The 17,509-nt window shown below is 30.7% G+C and overlaps 1 protein-coding gene across 1 annotated transcript; it reads left to right on the top strand.

Annotated features, from left to right (window-relative positions):
* Positions 1-12,130: 12,130 nt before the first annotated feature.
* On the top strand, positions 12,131-13,958 carry LOC112004218 (uncharacterized). Its single transcript, XM_065771980.1, has 3 exons — positions 12,131-12,695; positions 13,352-13,587; positions 13,667-13,958. Exons 1-3 carry the CDS (start codon positions 12,666-12,668, stop codon positions 13,941-13,943), a joined length of 543 nt encoding a protein of 180 aa, XP_065628052.1. The 5' UTR covers positions 12,131-12,665; the 3' UTR covers positions 13,944-13,958.
* Positions 13,959-17,509: the final 3,551 nt, after the last annotated feature.

Genomic DNA, 17,509 nt, shown 5'->3' with positions numbered 1-17,509 from the left:
TGTGCCACTCAACATATTATGAGTTTAGTTTAGCAAAAAAAAACTTTGCATAAATGCATGAGATGCTTAAAAATAGCATGTGCCATTAATAATATATAATTAATATACACTTTGCAAGATAACATTTTAAATAAAAAATTGAACAGTTGTAATAATTAAAATAGAAATACTATTTGGGTCGAGCCCAGCTGGGAAATGGTCATGGGTCATGTACCTTTCTATGTGGCCATCTTTGAATGCTTTGAAGAATGGTGGGAAATCATGGATTATCTCATTGCTATTAGTGCTTGAAGCCATTGCAATAAGAGAGTGAGAGAATTGGGTTCTGATTTTTTTTTTTTTGGGGAAGGATAAGGCATTGAAATTAAATAAAGAGTATGTGGAGCTAGAAGTCACGGGTGGAAAGGCAGGTGAGGTGTGGTAGATCGTGTATCTTCATGTGGGTGTAGATGAATTATGACAATAAAACTGTTGTTGACTTGTAGGATAAGAATGAGTGCAATTAGGGTAATATTCCCCTTTTCTTTTCACTTTCTTGTCCAAATAATTTTCTAAAATAAATATATTGTTTTCTCAACTACATCAATTTGTTTTAAGATTAAATAAAACTTGTGAAAACTATTGAAACTGAACTCTAAGAAAATTTTCGTTCATTTTTCTTATTCTGTTGAATATTTATTTTCTTCTTTTCGTTTTTTAATATGAGATGTTACATTAAGTTGGAGTTTGGAGCATGTGCCACTCAACATATTATGAGTTTAGTTTAGCAAAAAAAAACTTTGCATAAATGTATGAGATGCTTAAAAATAGCATGTGCCATTAATAATATATAATTAATATACACTTTGCAAGATAACATTTTAAATAAAAAATTGAACAGTTGTAATAAAATAGAAATACTATTTGTTTCCAAAAAAAAAAACTATTTATAAAATATTGTAATTATGCACATCTTTGTTTTTCTGTTTTTTAGATACAAATACACACATAAAAGAGAAAGAATGATATTTTAACACAAAGTCACGTCACACACTTTGCATAAACTGGATTAAACCATTACTATTGCACAAATTTCTATAATTGCTAAAAATAAATATGCATAATTTCACGGAAACAACTAGTATTAATTAATAGACTGTTTTGAAAGGCTGCATTCTAAAGAGGCAATTTTGATAGCTCACAATCTCTCATGCTAGGCCTACTCCAGTTTGAGTTGGGCCAGGGGGGAAAAATGAACAGCTTCATGTTTTAATGGTTGGGCCAAGGCATAGCATTCCCTCATTCTCACTCACCAGGACTTTTATTATTTCTAACTTGCAATTTTGCAATGGATTTCAACTGTTCAAGCACTAGTGAAGGCATAGACTCGTACATGATATCATCCCTTCGAAAATAACAAGCTTAAAGAGGTTAGCAATGAATGTGTCAATGAATATGTAATGTTGGGCCTTGATACCATGAATGGGGTCCAATTCGTTTTACTTGCATTTCAACCCAACCCAGCATCAAAGCTCGGCTCGTTGTCACCAGACTAGCCGGCCCATAGTATTATTTTAAAGACTAATAAATTTAAATCGAGTCTTTTTATATTTTTCAAGCATATATGCAGGAACTTGCATGTAAATTAAAATGTGTAAACACTTGGTATCAAATTATAAGACAATTTGGATAACACTTAACACAAAATTGGAGTTCAATTAAAATTTTACTTAGATTCTTGATTGAGCTTCCACTTTTATATATTATATACGAATAGTTCTACTTTTCCCCCTCTTTATGATTGAGTTAATTGGTTATATATAATAATAATAATTTTCTTTCATTTTCTGTCAATTCGAATAGACAACTTAGCATTGCAATATAGTTAAAAATATAGAGAGATAAAGCCTAACATTTGAAAATTTTGAGTTTCATTGATAATTGCCTTAAATAGAGGTAGTATATTGTTATTTACCTTAATTTTAATAAACCACTACTTCGTAGGCGAGAAACTTAATCTATATATTATATATTAAAGTGGAAGTTTAATCAAGATTTAAAACATATTCAAGTTGTACTTCAATTTTGTAGTAAGTGTCTTAATTGCTCTAATTTGATGCCAAGTATATTTAAATTTTAAATGCGCTTTAATTTTGCACCAAACGCCCTTCGAATTACACTATAATTTAAATTTTGTGTCAAATGCTAGCTTTTATATGTGAATTCATGCACTATAATTTTGTGTCAAGTGCTTTTATATGTGAATTCATGCACCTAAATCATGATTTTAAAAGTCAGAACCATTAAAGAACAAAAAAAAAAAAAAAAAAAAAACCAGTTATTGACTTGGTTTTTTGCTGATTTTCCCATTATTACCGGACCGATTTAGGGCCTGGTTCTTAATTGAACCTGTTGAGCCAGCGGGTCCAATTCTATCTGATTTCTAAAACAATGATCTAAACATATAAATATAAAAAAGATTAAATTAAAATTTTGCTCTACTTCCTCTCTGCAAATGAAATACTATAAGCTATAAATATATATTGTCTATTGCTTATTAGTTAGAAACGTGTTTATATTGTGTAGTTATTCTTAATTGTAGTCATGCACAAACATGATATTATTAGCTAGTGTAATGTATAAGTTTATGTGCCCGTATAGAAGTGGAATTGAAAATGACCCGAGAATAAATCTGGCAGTGGATCCGAATTTGAAAAGTCGGGAGGTACAAGAGATGCAAGGATTGCTTACTTTGAGTCATATATATATATATATATATATGAGTCACGACCTGTTGATTAAGATAATGAGGGTGGGTGGTCCAGGGTTGATGTTTTGAAATTAAAGGAAAGAGTAATAAGGACCATGCATGTGTTTTACTTTTACATGTTCATGACTACCACGTGTGATAAATTGGTCGTTAATTAAGGCTCTGATGGAGATGCTAGCTATAGTTTCTTTCAATATTTATGAGAAGTATTAGTCATGAGGTACCATGGTCGTGTTTGGTATAATGTTCTTATCAAATTTGAGCATTGGGGGTCGCATTATTGCATTGGTTGGCAAAGAAAGCATGCATGGTAATCTTGGTTTTTGTGAAGTACAGGCACTGGCGGGTCCAAGATAGAGCCAGGTGGTCACAGGACCACCTTGGTCTGGAAAAAAAATATATTATTATATATAAAATTTAAAAATTTTATGATTTTTTTAACTTAAAAAAATGTGACCACCCTAAATATTATTAAGTCGAATATAATTAAACTTTGAACAAAATTTAGCAACAAACTTGGTTATAAATTAAGGTTACAACTCCACTTAATATTTTTTTGTTAGATATGAATTTTAACAATTTCACAATTAGATTATTTTTTTTTTCTTATATCCTCCATATTTGCAAAACTTTAAGAAGATTAAAAATAAATAACTTATGTCATCAATCAAATGTTTAATTTTCGAGTTTTTAAAATAAGTTTATGGATCAAATAGTAAATAACATTCAATTAACATGAAACTTAACATGTGTTTTATGAACATAAAAAATATATAATTCAATGATTAGATTTTCAAAATATGTAGTCATGTTAATTTGTTTAGTGAAAGTTGTAGTTTTAGGTTACAACTAAGTTTGTAGTCAAACTTTAGTCTTTTTAACAATATATTGGGCATTTACAAACAAAAAGAAAAATCCAAGAAAAATTTTATTTGAGTAAAATTTTGAAAGAGATATACCTTGTAGTATTGATAATAAGATATAACTATCTTTTTCATTAAATATTGTATAATTTAAGTTTCTTAATGACCACCCTAAAAAAAATTCATAGAGCTGCCATTGAGTGCAGGATAGTGATGTTTTCAAAATTGTTATAACCTAACAAGTAAGGGAGCAAAAATTCTTAGATACTTTTGGAGTATGGATAAATGGTGTTATTTTTTCTCACATTCATGGTAGACCCTATCATAAATTTAATAGGTAAACTCCACCATGAATGTGAAAAGAAAAGGCGACATTTTTCATATTTTAGAAATATCTAAGAATTACTTGGAACAATGCATGTCTTTCCTGTGCTACTTATTACTTCTTTTCCCAAAAAAACAAAATTGTAAAACCAGGACTGCATTGATAACTTGTAATCAGCGTGCCACTGAGTACAGGATCGTGATGTTCTCAAAATTGTCATAACCTAACAAGTAACGGTGCAAAAATTCTTAGGTATTCTTAGAGTATAAATAAATGGTGTTACTTTCTCTCACATTCATGGTAGACCTTATCATAAATTTAATAGGTAAACTCCACCATGAATATGAAAAGAAAGAACAACATTTTCCATATTTTAGAAATACTAAAGAATTACTCGGAACAATGCATGTCTTTCCTGTGCTATTTATTACTTCTTTTCCAAAAAAAAAAATTGTAAAACCAGGACTGCATTGATAACTTGTAATCAGCGTTGAATCAGGTACTTAAAGTGTTTTTTTAACTTGTTTTGTGCTCACTAATGCAACCACCTTGCTCTGTTTTCTCCGATTGCATCATACCTAACAGACTGAAACATGTGAAGTATTATCATAATTTCTTCAATATCTCCGTCTCTCGATCGATGTGATTTGTCAACAATTGCTGTACGATGTAATTAATGATTAATCTGAAGTTGGGCTGCGATGGAATTTAAACCAGCAATGACATATGAAACGCAAACATAGAAATGAAAAGCGGTTCTAATAAACTGTCCAAAACAAGTGGATTTGATTTCATTAATTTGTACCATGTCTGAGATGAAAAAATTCGTAGTCTTAAGTGCTAGTATGGATAGCAACACGTTTGTATTTGTGCTGGCGTTTGTGTTTTTGGGCTGGATCCCGTATACTGTTTATGAGATCCGTAAATATAAAAAAAGGTAAATCTTACTTTAAAACTGGATCCTACGACACTATTTACATCTTTAAAAGTTATTTTGTTACAGTATTTTCAACAATAAATTTTTAGTTTTCAGCAATAAGCGTTATCCAAACACACCCTAAATCTCTTTTTCTTTTTTTTTTTTCTTTTTTCTTTTTTTTTTTGGGTGGAAAATCTAGTCTCTTAAGTCTCTTAACATCCAACAACTAGCTTCTTCTCACAAAAATACGAATAAAAACAAAACCACTACATGCTGAGATTTTTTAGCCTTTTAACCAAATTATTTTACATTTCAAATATTGTGACATATTAATAAGTTTTTTTTTTTTTTGAAAAGTGAAACATAAACGTGACATAATGTGAAAATTTTAATAATAAAAGAAAATATTTTTATATGTCCTATGAAATTCTATAACAAACTAATGCAATTGGAACAATTTTAATTTAATAATTACAGTATTTGGAACCAATGTTTAGAGTTCAGATGAATAGAGAAAATGCATTCTTTTGCACTTGATCCACAAAACTATTATCAAAATTTGGTATATACAAAGTTTAATTTTATTCAGGAAAATTTTATTTATGGGAAGAAATACCCACCAATTGACATACTTCGTAAAATATATGTATGTAGTATGTACCATAACGTATGTTAGATTTACCTACATTTTTTTATTAAAAAAATCTCACTTATCACATAAAAAAAATATTTTGAAAATGTGTTTTACAATTAATTTGTAAATGTTGTGCATTTGTATAAATCACATTTATTTAGAATTAGGATATATTGAACAAATCAACGAAAAATGCATTGGATGTTGGAAAATATGATCAATGATGGAGAAAAGGAATGAATTGAAAACTTGAAAGTTTTTTTTTTTTTTTTTTTTGAGAGTTTCAACCTATGGCGGGGATTGAACCTTAGATTTCTTATTCAATCATCGGAGACTTTATAGTTGAGCTAACTGAAAATCTGGAACCCACTGAAAACTTGAAAGTTGAATACTATGAATTAAAATTTGCCCCCCAAAATGGCTTAGAAGCTCACTCATATATAGGGTCTATTTGGATACCGCTTATTGCTGAAAACTGAAAATATAGTAGCAAAATCATTTTTAAATATGTGAATAGTGTTATGGGACCTAGTTTTAAAGTTAGATTTGCATTTTTCAGTACTTGCAGGTACTGTGAATAGTGCACGAGACCCAATAAAAAAAAATGTAGACACTCAAAACGCTGGGTCTATCGCTATCCAAACTCACACATAGCAAGTGCAAAATGGGTAGTAAGAGTTTCATTTTAATTTGTAATATTTTATGTGTATCTTTTTTTTTTCATTTCATTTCTGCCTTTTATGAATTGTTTAAATATTATCTTAAACGGAGTGAAAACACTTACATATTATATTACACTTACCACTTTAACAATTTGTAAAATATTTTATAAAAAAGTTTATAATTTTAGCATTTTTCCTATATTATTTATCCTATATGTTAACTAAATATACTTTCAATTCAGCTATTCTTGGAGATGACTCAAGCTTTGTTGTATGAGACTTAGAAATCAAGCTCCCTCACTGGCTTCTTTTGTACACCTTTTTTTTTTAAGTGTTGTTTTGGATATCCGATACAATATGTTAAAGTTTTTGTAAATTAATTTTTCTCATGTAAGCTGTGAAAACAACTTTGTAATTCATAGTTTTGCTAGGCATGCAATACATATCACAGACTCACTTGTGTTAATGAAAGATGTTTTTATCTCAGTTTTAGTTTTAAGCTGTAATTCAAGTCGACTTGGCAACTATTTTATAATAAAATTTACAATTAAAAAAAAAAAGTAATAATTGCAACTAGTATTCCCAAAACGACAAAAGGATTTCCGGTAAGGTCGAAAAGTTGGGCCTTGGCCTAGGCCCCAGACCCAAGCGAAGTATCCGGCTATATACAATTCAAAATTTTAAATAAAGTAATGAACCGCAAAAACAAGTTGTGCTTTATTTATTTTATTTTATTATTATTTGCCAAAAAAAAAAAAAAACCCTTTAATAAAGTAAACAAAGAAACATTAGGATACATAATTGGGCTTGACTATTATATATTTACTTTTTGCCCATATCAAGGATGCAATTCGGATTCTCAAAAAAAATAAAAGGATGCAATTCCGCTATCCCCAGTCTTTTTCTTCCCCAAAAAAACTCACAATTTTTTTTAATATTATATTATTTTCTGGACGAAATCATCGCTTTCTCATTCCCTCCCTCCTTAAAAAAATGAAAAGAAAAGAAATTATAGCCTTCATGTTTGGCTACAGCATTCAAAAATTGACTTTTAGACAAATCAAATAATGGATAATTGTTTGTGAAGCAAAGACAAGAAAAAGTAAAAGCACAAGTCAAGCACACAACAACAGTCATGACACATTAACGTTTAATTTGTTAAGTTTGTTAACTAATCAAATCTTTTCTTAACAACCCTTTTATTGACACACACACCAAAAAAAAAAAAAATTATTATATATAAAATTTAAAAATTTTATGATTTTTTTTACCTTAAAAAAATGTGACCACCCTAAATATTATTAGGTCCAATATAATTAAACTTTGGACAAAATTTAGCAATAAACTTGGTTGTAGATTAAGGTTACAACTCCACTTAATATTTTTTTGTTAGATATGAATTTTAACAATTTCACAATTAGATTACATTTTTTTTCTTATATCCTCCATATTTGCAAAACTTTAAGAAGATTAAAAATAAATAACTTATGTCATCAATCAAATGTTTAATTTTCGAGTTTTTAAAATAAGTTTATGGATCAAATAGTAAATAACATTCAATTGACATGAAACTTAACATGTGTTTTATGAACATAAAAAACATATAATTCAATGATTAGATTTTCAAAATATGTAATCATGTTAATTTGTTTAGTGAAAGTTGTAGTTTTAGGCTACAACTAAGTTTGTAGTCAAACTTTAGTCCTTTTAACAATATATTGGGCATTTACAAACAAAAAGAAAAATCCAAGAAAAATTTTATTTGAGTAAAATTTTAAAAGAGATATACCTTGTAGCATTGATAATAAGATATAACTATCTTTTTCATTAAATATTGTATAATTTAAGTTTCTTAATGACCACCCTAAAAAAAATTCATAGAGCTGCCATTGAGTACAGGATAGTGATGTTTTCAAAATTGTTATAACCTAACAAGTAAGGGAGCAAAAATTCTTAGATACTTTTGGAATATGGATAAATGGTGTTACTTTCTCTCACATTCATGGTAGACCCTATCATAAATTTAATAGGTAAACTCCACCATGAATGTGAAAAGAAAAGGCGACATTTTTCATATTTTAGAAATACCTAAGAATTACTCGGAACAATGCATGTCTTTCCTGTGCTACTTATTACTTCTTTTCCCAAAAAAACAAAATTGTAAAACTAGGACTGCATTGATAACTTGTAATCAGCGTGCCACTGAGTATAGGATAGTGATGTTCTCAAAATTGTCATAACCTAACAAGTAACGGTGCAAAAATTCTTAGGCATTCTTAGAGTATAGATAAATGGTATTACTTTCTCTCACATTCATGATAGACCCTATCATAAATTTAATAGGTAAACTCCACCATGAATATGAAAAGAAAGAGCGACATTTTTCATATTTTAAAAATACTAAAGAATTACTCAGAACAATGCATGTCTTTCCTGTGCTATTTATTACTTCTTTTCTAAAAAAAAAAAATTGTAAAACCAGGACTGCATTGATAACTTGTAATCAGCGTTGAATCAGGTACTTAAGTGTTTTTTTAACTTGTTTTGTGCTCACTAATGCAACCACCTTGCTCTGTTTTCTCCGATTGCATCATACCTAACAGACTGAAACATGTGAAGTATTATCATAATTTCTTCAACATCTCCGTCTCTCGATCGATGTGATTTGTCAACAATTTCTGTACGATGTAATTAATGATTAATCTGAAGTTGGGCTGCGATGGAATTTAAACCAACAATGACATATGAAACGCAAACATAGAAATGAAAAGCAGTTCTAATAAACTGTCCAAAACAAGTGGATTTGATTTCATTAATTTGTACCATGTTTGAGATGAAAAAATTCGTAGTCTTAAGTGCTAGTTTGGATAGCAACACGTTTGTATTTGTGCTGGCGTTTGTGTTTTTGGGCTGGATTCCGTATACTGTTCATGAGATCCGTAAATATAAAAAAAAAAAAGTAAATCTTACTTTTAAACTAGATCCTACGACACTATTTACATCTTTAAAAATTATTTTGTTACAGTATTTTCAACAATAAATTTTTAGTTTTCAGCAATAAGCGGTATCCAAACACATCCTAAATCTCTTTTCTTTTTCTTTTTTTCTTTTTTTTTCTTTTGGTGGAAAATCTAGTCTCTTAAGTCTCTTAACATCCAACAACTAGCTTCTTCTCACAAAAATACGAATAAAAACAAAACCACTAAATGCTGAGATTTTTTAGCCTTTTAACCAAATTATTTTACATTTCAAATATTGTGACATATTAATAAGTTTTTTTTTTTTTTTGAAAAGTGAAACATAAACGTGACATAATGTGAAAATTTTAATAATAAAAGAAAATATTTTTATATGTCCTATGAAATTCTATAACAAACTAATGCAATTGGAACAGTTTTAATTTAATAATTACAGTATTTGGAACCAATGTTTAGAGTTCAGATGAATAGAGAAAATGCATTCTTTTGCACTTGATCCACAAAACTATTATCAAAATTTGGTATATACAAAGTTTAATTTTATTCAGGAAAATTTTATTTATGGGAAGAAATACCCACCAATTGACATACTTCGTAAAATACATGTATGTAGTATGTACCATAACGTATGTTAGATTTACCTACATTTTTTTATTAAAAGAATCTCACTTATCACATAAAAAAAATATTTTGAAAATGTGTTTTACAATTAATTTGTAAATGTTGTGCATTTGTATAAATCACATTTATTTAGAATTAGGATATATTGAACAAATCAACGAAAAATGCATTGGATGTTGGAAAATATGATCAATGATGGAGAAAAGGAATGAATTGAAAACTTGAAAGTTTTTTTTTTTTTTTTTGAGAGTTTCAACTTATGGCGGGGATTGAACCTTAGATTTCTTATTCAATTATCGGAGACTTTACAGTTNAAGTCATACACTTCAAAAGTTAAAACTTATATCAGTTACTATTTTTTTTTCTTCTTAATTTTACATTTACAGTTAGTCTGACTCCAAGAGACTGACCACATATGTTATTAGTTATTTATTTTTTTTTTTTTTTTTTTTTTCATTTCATTTCTGCCTTTTATGAATTGTTTAAATATTTTTTAATATCTTAAACGGAGTGAAAACACTTACATATTATATAACACTTACCACTTTAACAATTTGTAAAATATTTTATAAAAAAGTTTATAATTTTAGCATTTTTCCTATATTATTTATCCTATATGTTAACTAAATATACTTTCAATTCAGCTATTCTTGGAGATGACTCAAGCTTTGTTGTATGAGACTTAGAAATCAAGCTCCCTCACTGGCTTCTTTTGTACACCTTTTTTTTTAAGTGTTGTTTTGGATATCCGATACAATATGTTAAAGTTTTTGTAAATTAATTTTTCTCATGTAAGCTGTGAAAACAACTTTGTAATTCATAGTTTTGCTACGCATGCAATACATGTCACAGACTCACCTGTGTTACTGAAAGATGTTTTTATCTCATTTTTAGTTTTAAGCTGTAATTCAAGTCGACTTGGCAACTATTTTATAATAAAATTTACAATTAAAAAAAAAAGTAATAATTGCAACCAGTATTCCCAAAACGACAAAAGGATTTCCGGTAAGGTCGAAAAGTTGGGCCTTGGCCTAGGCCCCAGACCCAAGCGGAGTATCCGGCTATACAATTCAAAATTTTAAATAAAGTAATGAACCGCAAAAACAAGTTGTGCTTTATTTATTTTATTTTATTATTATTTGCCAAAAAAAAAAAAAAAAACCCTTTAATAAAGTAAACAAAGAAGAGATTGAATTCTATAAGGATGTGGTGTAAAACCCATCTTTTACCCCTCCAATCCTAACATGCCACATCATCTTATCATATATTTAAGAATAAACACAATCACACTCAATCAATTCTAATACCCATATATAAATCCAACCAAATTGGGAATCTATTGAAATGTTATTAGGTATGATAGGATGTATTGAATTTTAATAAATTTTAAGTAAAATGCTAATGTGGCAATCACTTATTGGATGGTGTAAAACATAGGTTTTACACCCCATCCTTATAGAATTTAATCTCAACAAAGAAACATTAGGATACATAATTGGGCTTGACTATTATATATTTACTTTTTGCCCATATCAAGGATGCAATTCGGATTCTCAAAAAAAATAAAAGGATGCAATTCCGCTATCCCCAGTCTTTTTCTTCCCCAAAAAACCTCACAATTTTTTTTAATATTATATTATTTTCTGGACGAAATCATCGCTTTCTCATTCCCTCCCTCCTTAAAAAAATGAAAAGAAAAGAAATTATAGCCTTCATGTTTGGCTACAGCATTCAAAAATTGACTTTTAGACAAATCAAATAATGGATAATTGTTTGCGAAGCAAAGACAAGAAAAAGTAAAAGCACAAGTCAAGCACACAACAACAGTCATGACACATTAACGTTTAATTTGTTAAGTTTGTTAACTAATCAAATCTTTTCTTAACAACCCTTTTATTGACACACACACCCAAAAAAAAAAAAAGGCCCTTTTATTGCTGTCCAATAATTGAGGTCCCGTTTGGTACGCCATTTCAAACAACATTTTTTAGTTTTTAAACAGCATTTCACGCATTTCAACACACTTTTTCACCCACACGTATTTCAAAAAACAATAAACAACAATTTTCAAACTACTCTACCAAACACCCCCTGAAGCTTTCAAAAGGAACCCATTTTATGTTCAAAATAATTAAATATAATATTGCCATAATAATTTCACAAAAATTAGATTGTGTATTTGTTTTAAACTGAAATTTTTATTGGTTTTAAATGGCATTACTTTTTTTACTCGGTAATAACAACCTTATCAATATCATCAATAGTTTTGTACAAAATTGCTGTGAAAATAGCATTTTTCAAACAATACGTCATAACAAAAAGAAAAAACTTTTTCAGAATAATTTGTCAACGCCCAAGCCATTTTTTGTGGGGGGTGGGAGTCATGCTGTCCGGTCAAGGCTAAACCAATTCAGAACGACATCGTTGTGAATATATGATCAAAATCCAATTCATTTCAGTCGTTCATTAGTTTCCAAATTCCACCGCGTGTGTTTTGAGTTTGTGTTGTAGCCGTACACCAAACACAACTAGTTGCGCAAAATCTGTTTGTGAAAATCCCTGAACCAAAAAAAAACAAAAATTTAGGAAACAAAAACACAAACATACACAAAACACAGAACAAAAAAAACAAGAAAAACCACAAAGTTAAAGAAACAGAAACAGAGCTGGTGAGCGTGTGTAACGGTCGAAGCATCTAATCATTTTGTTCTTCACGAGAAAAAGCTCATACCCATCAAAACGGCCTTTTCTTCCTCTTTCTCTCTCTTCTTCCCTTTTTCTTTTTTATGGCTTAAAATTATGAGGGAGAAAAAAAGGTAAAAGAAAAACAAGAAAATAAAAGGGAAAGAAAGAAACGAAGAAAGAACTGCCCCAAATGCCTTTTCTTCCGCTTCCTTTTTGATCTTCAAAAACAATGGCTGACGATCTCTGTTCCTTCACCAAGGTCTGTGAAATTTCTTTCTTCTTTTTAACATTTTTTGTTTGTCTATATATATTTTTTTTTGGTGGTAAATTGCAAGTGGGTTTGGTTTTTAGTTCATTTGTGATTAGAGGATTCTTGGTATAAGATTCTTTTGTTTTTTTCTGATAATTTTTTTAATGAATTTTCTAACATTTTTATTTTGCTTTCTTTGCTATTTATATATATATATATATATTTATCTCCAATATGTTGCTGCTGAAGCAAACCCAGGTTTCCTTTTTGATAGTATATTCAGATTGATATAAAAAAATGTGGAAATCGAGTCATATTATTGTATAAATTTTTGTCTGCTTTAACGAATTGTGCTTTTAGTATGGCATTAATTTTCTTCTTTGTACGGAATCAATGGGTCTTCTTCTAGCTCAATCATGTTGAATTATCAATCCTAGGCATTATTTATTTAGACCCATATCATGTATTCTTGTTATGAACCTATTTTGAACATCTGGGTAGCTCAATCAGGTGGGGTTATGAATTTCGGCTTTTTTTGGAGCCAATTTAGTAGATTCTCATATCATTGTGTGTGTGTGTGTGTGTGAGAGAGAGAGAGAGAGAGAGAGAGAGAGAGAGTGTGAGAGTATATGCTTTTTTAACATTAGTTAGTTCATACATTACAGGATGTATTTATCACAAAGGCACCAAAAAAATCTCCTTTGGTGTTGAGGATGATTGTCTTGGTCTTTGCAATGGTATGTGGTGTGTATATATGCTCAATTTGTGTAAAGCAAATTAGCACACACAGCAAGGCCGGATTTCTGAATATCCCAGTGATCCAAAAGGCGTGTCCAGAACCTAATATTGAACCATGGGAGATTCCTTATGTGCACTACCCTAAACCTAAAACTTATAGCAGGTAATTATTTGTTTCTTTAAATTTAATTAAGGTTTTAATTGCAATTCACTGATAGAAGTTTTTGTGTGTGCATATTTAGGGCTGAATGTGCATGTAATCCTGTGAGATATTTCGCCATTTTGTCAATGCAGAGATCCGGAAGTGGATGGTTTGAGACATTGTTAAACAATCATACTAACGTAAGCTCTAACGGGGAGATTTTCTCTGTTAAAGTTAGGAGAAGTAATATTTCAACAATCGTTGAGACTTTAGATAAAATCTATAATCTAGATTGGCTCAGTAGTGCTTCAAAGAACGAATGCACAGCTGCAGTTGGCTTAAAGTGGATGCTTAATCAGGTGAGTGCCATCTCATGAATACTTATTTATGTATATTTTCTGCAATTTAGAAGTGCACTAATGTTTTGGGTGATAGCCATAGCCTGCATATATATATACATCTCTTCCTATATAGCAGATGCATTTTTAGATGCTAATTTTCTTCTCCCTCATGATATAGGAAGTTATTGGCTTAGCTTTACTTTTAGCTCATTAGCACAACAATATGGGTTCATCCCCCATAGTGCTTTAATATATTGTAACTGCTATGAAGGTTTCTGTAAACATTGTAATGTCATTAGTCATTTAGAGAAGATAGTTTTATCATAAATTTTCACAATTGGTTTGCACCAAAGTTAATTGTGGTCATGGAAAGTGATATGATCTCCAGCTAAGCTATAAAAGAAAGAGAATAAAATTTTCACATGAATGTGACGCTTGGTGCTTTTAGGGTAAAGAGCTTAGCTTGGTTAAGCTGAAATATCTATTCCTGAAGCCCTTGTATGAGTGGACTTTGTTGCAAATTTCAGTTGAGGGGTTCCTTTATTATTTGGCCTCCTTGAATGTTTCCTAGATTTTCTTTCTCTTTTCTTGCTTATTTTTTCTTTCTTCCTTGTCCTAGTGTGTCCGCTGTATACAGCTAGTGTATTGGGTAACATGTTTTTATAATAAACTAGTTATATATATATATATAGAGAGAGAGAGAGAAAGAGAGAGAGAGAGAGAGAGAGAGAGAATAAGTTCATTTATTGAAAAATTGTCTTCAAATTTCATAATGGTAACTAGCAACTGAAATCTCTAAAGTTCAAACCCACTTTAACCCATGAACGTCCTGTTTCTTCAAACCTTGAGTCATTGTTCCTTCAACAAAAATTTTTACACTGGCTGCCAGCTCCCTTGCTTAGTTGATCTTTCTGGAGGAAGAGGGTCGCCCTACCTCTTCATAATATCTCTGTCCTTAAGATGCATTTTCAGCTGTGTGTGAGGTCATGACCAGTTGAGCTGCCTTCTATAGTTTATCCCATTGTCATATGTTGAAAACTCTATAAGGATATTCTTGAAGAGGATCAGCCTGCCTCGACTGTTATTTAAAAAAGCAAGGATTGTGTATATAACATGCTCCATTCTCTCTTTCTCCTCACTCACTCACTTCTCTCTCTCTCTCTCTCTCTCTCTCTCTTCTTTTTTCTTTAGATTTTTGCCACAGGAGCCAACAGGACATTGTCCTGTTGAAATTTTGGCTGTGGCACTTGTGTTGTGCCTTCAGCTTCTTTGATTTTTACCCTTCCTACTAATATTCTATTGATTCTTTTTTATCCTCCCTTTTTGGATGAAATTTGTTGTGTTTCAGCTGATCAAGAAAGAAAAATGCAGTTTCACTGAGTAACTTGTCTCCATATACACTTCTATAATTTTTTTTTTTTTTTTTGGTGGCAAGTAAATTTGAAGATGAGAGATTTGACAAATTGACAAGACTTGAATTTCAAGTTTCAATTAGAGCATTCCCATCAAACATTCTAAAAAATTTAGCATTTACCATCTCAAAAACTAATTTTATAACATATGACACATCACTTTACAACATTCCTTACATCAAAAGTTCTATTTTTTTAACACTTCACTTAAATATTCATTCTTTATCATTTTTTGTTATTTTTTATTCTTCCTCTTGCTGTCTTTGTGTCTCTCTTTCTCACCCCAGCGCTATCGGCCACCATATCACAACCACCCACTATCGCCACCACCAGCCAGATCCACCACAACCACAAACAACAACCCTCCCCCCACACCCCCCCCCCCCCACCCCAAAAAAAAAAAAAAAAAAAAAAAACCCTTCACATCCACCCACCACATCCACATCCACCCATAGCACAACTACCATATCCAACCATCATCGCCGCCATCAGCCACTAGCCAAATCCACCGCAACCACAAACAATAGCAAAAAAAAAAAAATAATAAATAAAATAAAACCCAGACCCACTACCTCCACAACTACATCTGCCTCACACACCTCACCAACGAGATCAACAACTGCACCACCATCCACCCACCACATCCTCTCCCTCAACCACGGTTGTTTACATTGAGTAAAGCCAAAACCGATTCCAAAACCGAATCCCATGAAGCCATGTTTACCTTGAGCCATGAAGCCGAAATTGAACCATGAAATTGATTTTGAAACTAATTTCGAAACCAAACCCCATGAAGCCACGTTTCCATGTTTACCTTGAGCAAAGCCAAAATTGATTCTGAAACTGATTTCATCTGTCATTGGAGCTTGAGTCTGAGAAGGAGAAAGGGAAAGAGAGAGGAAAGCTTGAGTCTAAGAAGGAGAAAATGTGAAGGAAAAGAGAGAGAGAGGGGGAGAAGAAAGGGCATGGTACACGAGAGAGTGGGAGGGAGAAAAATAAATAAAAATAAAAAATAAAAAAATTCTAGCATCTACAATAGGGTCTCATAAATGAGATTCTACTGTAGCTCAATGCTAAAATTTTTAAGATTTAAGATATTTGATGTTGGTGGGTTTTAATCATTTGAGGTGCTAAAAATGCTAAAAAATAGCATTTAGCATTTTTAGCACATTTGATAAAAATGCTCTTAAGAAGTTATTGAAGAAAGCTAATGTAATTAGGTTGCAACTCATAATTTTTTTTCTCCCTGGCTGAAAGCAAGTCATAATTGTTATTTGCAGTGGAGTTTATTAAAAAAAAAAAAAAAAACCACATGGACCATCTTTGAAGGCAAAGCAATATAGTATCATTTCATAAGATCTACCAAGCCAAAGGTTTGCNTTTTCTCTGTTAAAGTTAGGAGAAGTAATATTTCAACAATCGTTGAGACTTTAGATAAAATCTATAATCTAGATTGGCTCAGTAGTGCTTCAAAGAACGAATGCACAGCTGCAGTTGGCTTAAAGTGGATGCTTAATCAGGTGAGTGCCATCTCATGAATACTTATTTATGTATATTTTCTGCAATTTAGAAGTGCACTAATGTTTTGGGTGATAGCCATAGCCTGCATATATATATACATCTCTTCCTATATAGCAGATGCATTTTTAGATGCTAATTTTCTTCTCCCTCATGATATAGGAAGTTATTGGCTTAGCTTTACTTTTAGCTCATTAGCACAACAATATGGGTTCATCCCCCATAGTGCTTTAATATATTGTAACTGCTATGAAGGTTTCTGTAAACATTGTAATGTCATTAGTCATTTAGAGAAGATAGTTTTATCATAAATTTTCACAATTGGTTTGCACCAAAGTTAATTGTGGTCATGGAAAGTGATATGATCTCCAGCTAAGCTATAAAAGAAAGAGAATAAAATTTTCACATGAATGTGACGCTTGGTGCTTTTAGGGTAAAGAGCTTAGCTTGGTTAAGCTGAAATATCTATTCCTGAAGCCCTTGTATGAGTGGACTTTGTTGCAAATTTCAGTTGAGGGGTTCCTTTATTATTTGGCCTCCTTGAATGTTTCCTAGATTTTCTTTCTCTTTTCTTGCTTATTTTTTCTTTCTTCCTTGTCCTAGTGTGTCCGCTGTATACAGCTAGTGTATTGGGTAACATGTTTTTATAATAAACTAGTTATATATATATAT

The sequence above is a fragment of the Quercus suber genome, unplaced genomic scaffold (assembly GCF_002906115.3).
Source record: "Quercus suber isolate HL8 unplaced genomic scaffold, Cork oak 2.0 scaffold_52, whole genome shotgun sequence".
Taxonomy (NCBI): domain Eukaryota; kingdom Viridiplantae; phylum Streptophyta; class Magnoliopsida; order Fagales; family Fagaceae; genus Quercus; species Quercus suber.
Note: the sequence above shows the minus strand (reverse complement) of the source record. Positions and strands in the feature narration are given on the sequence as shown.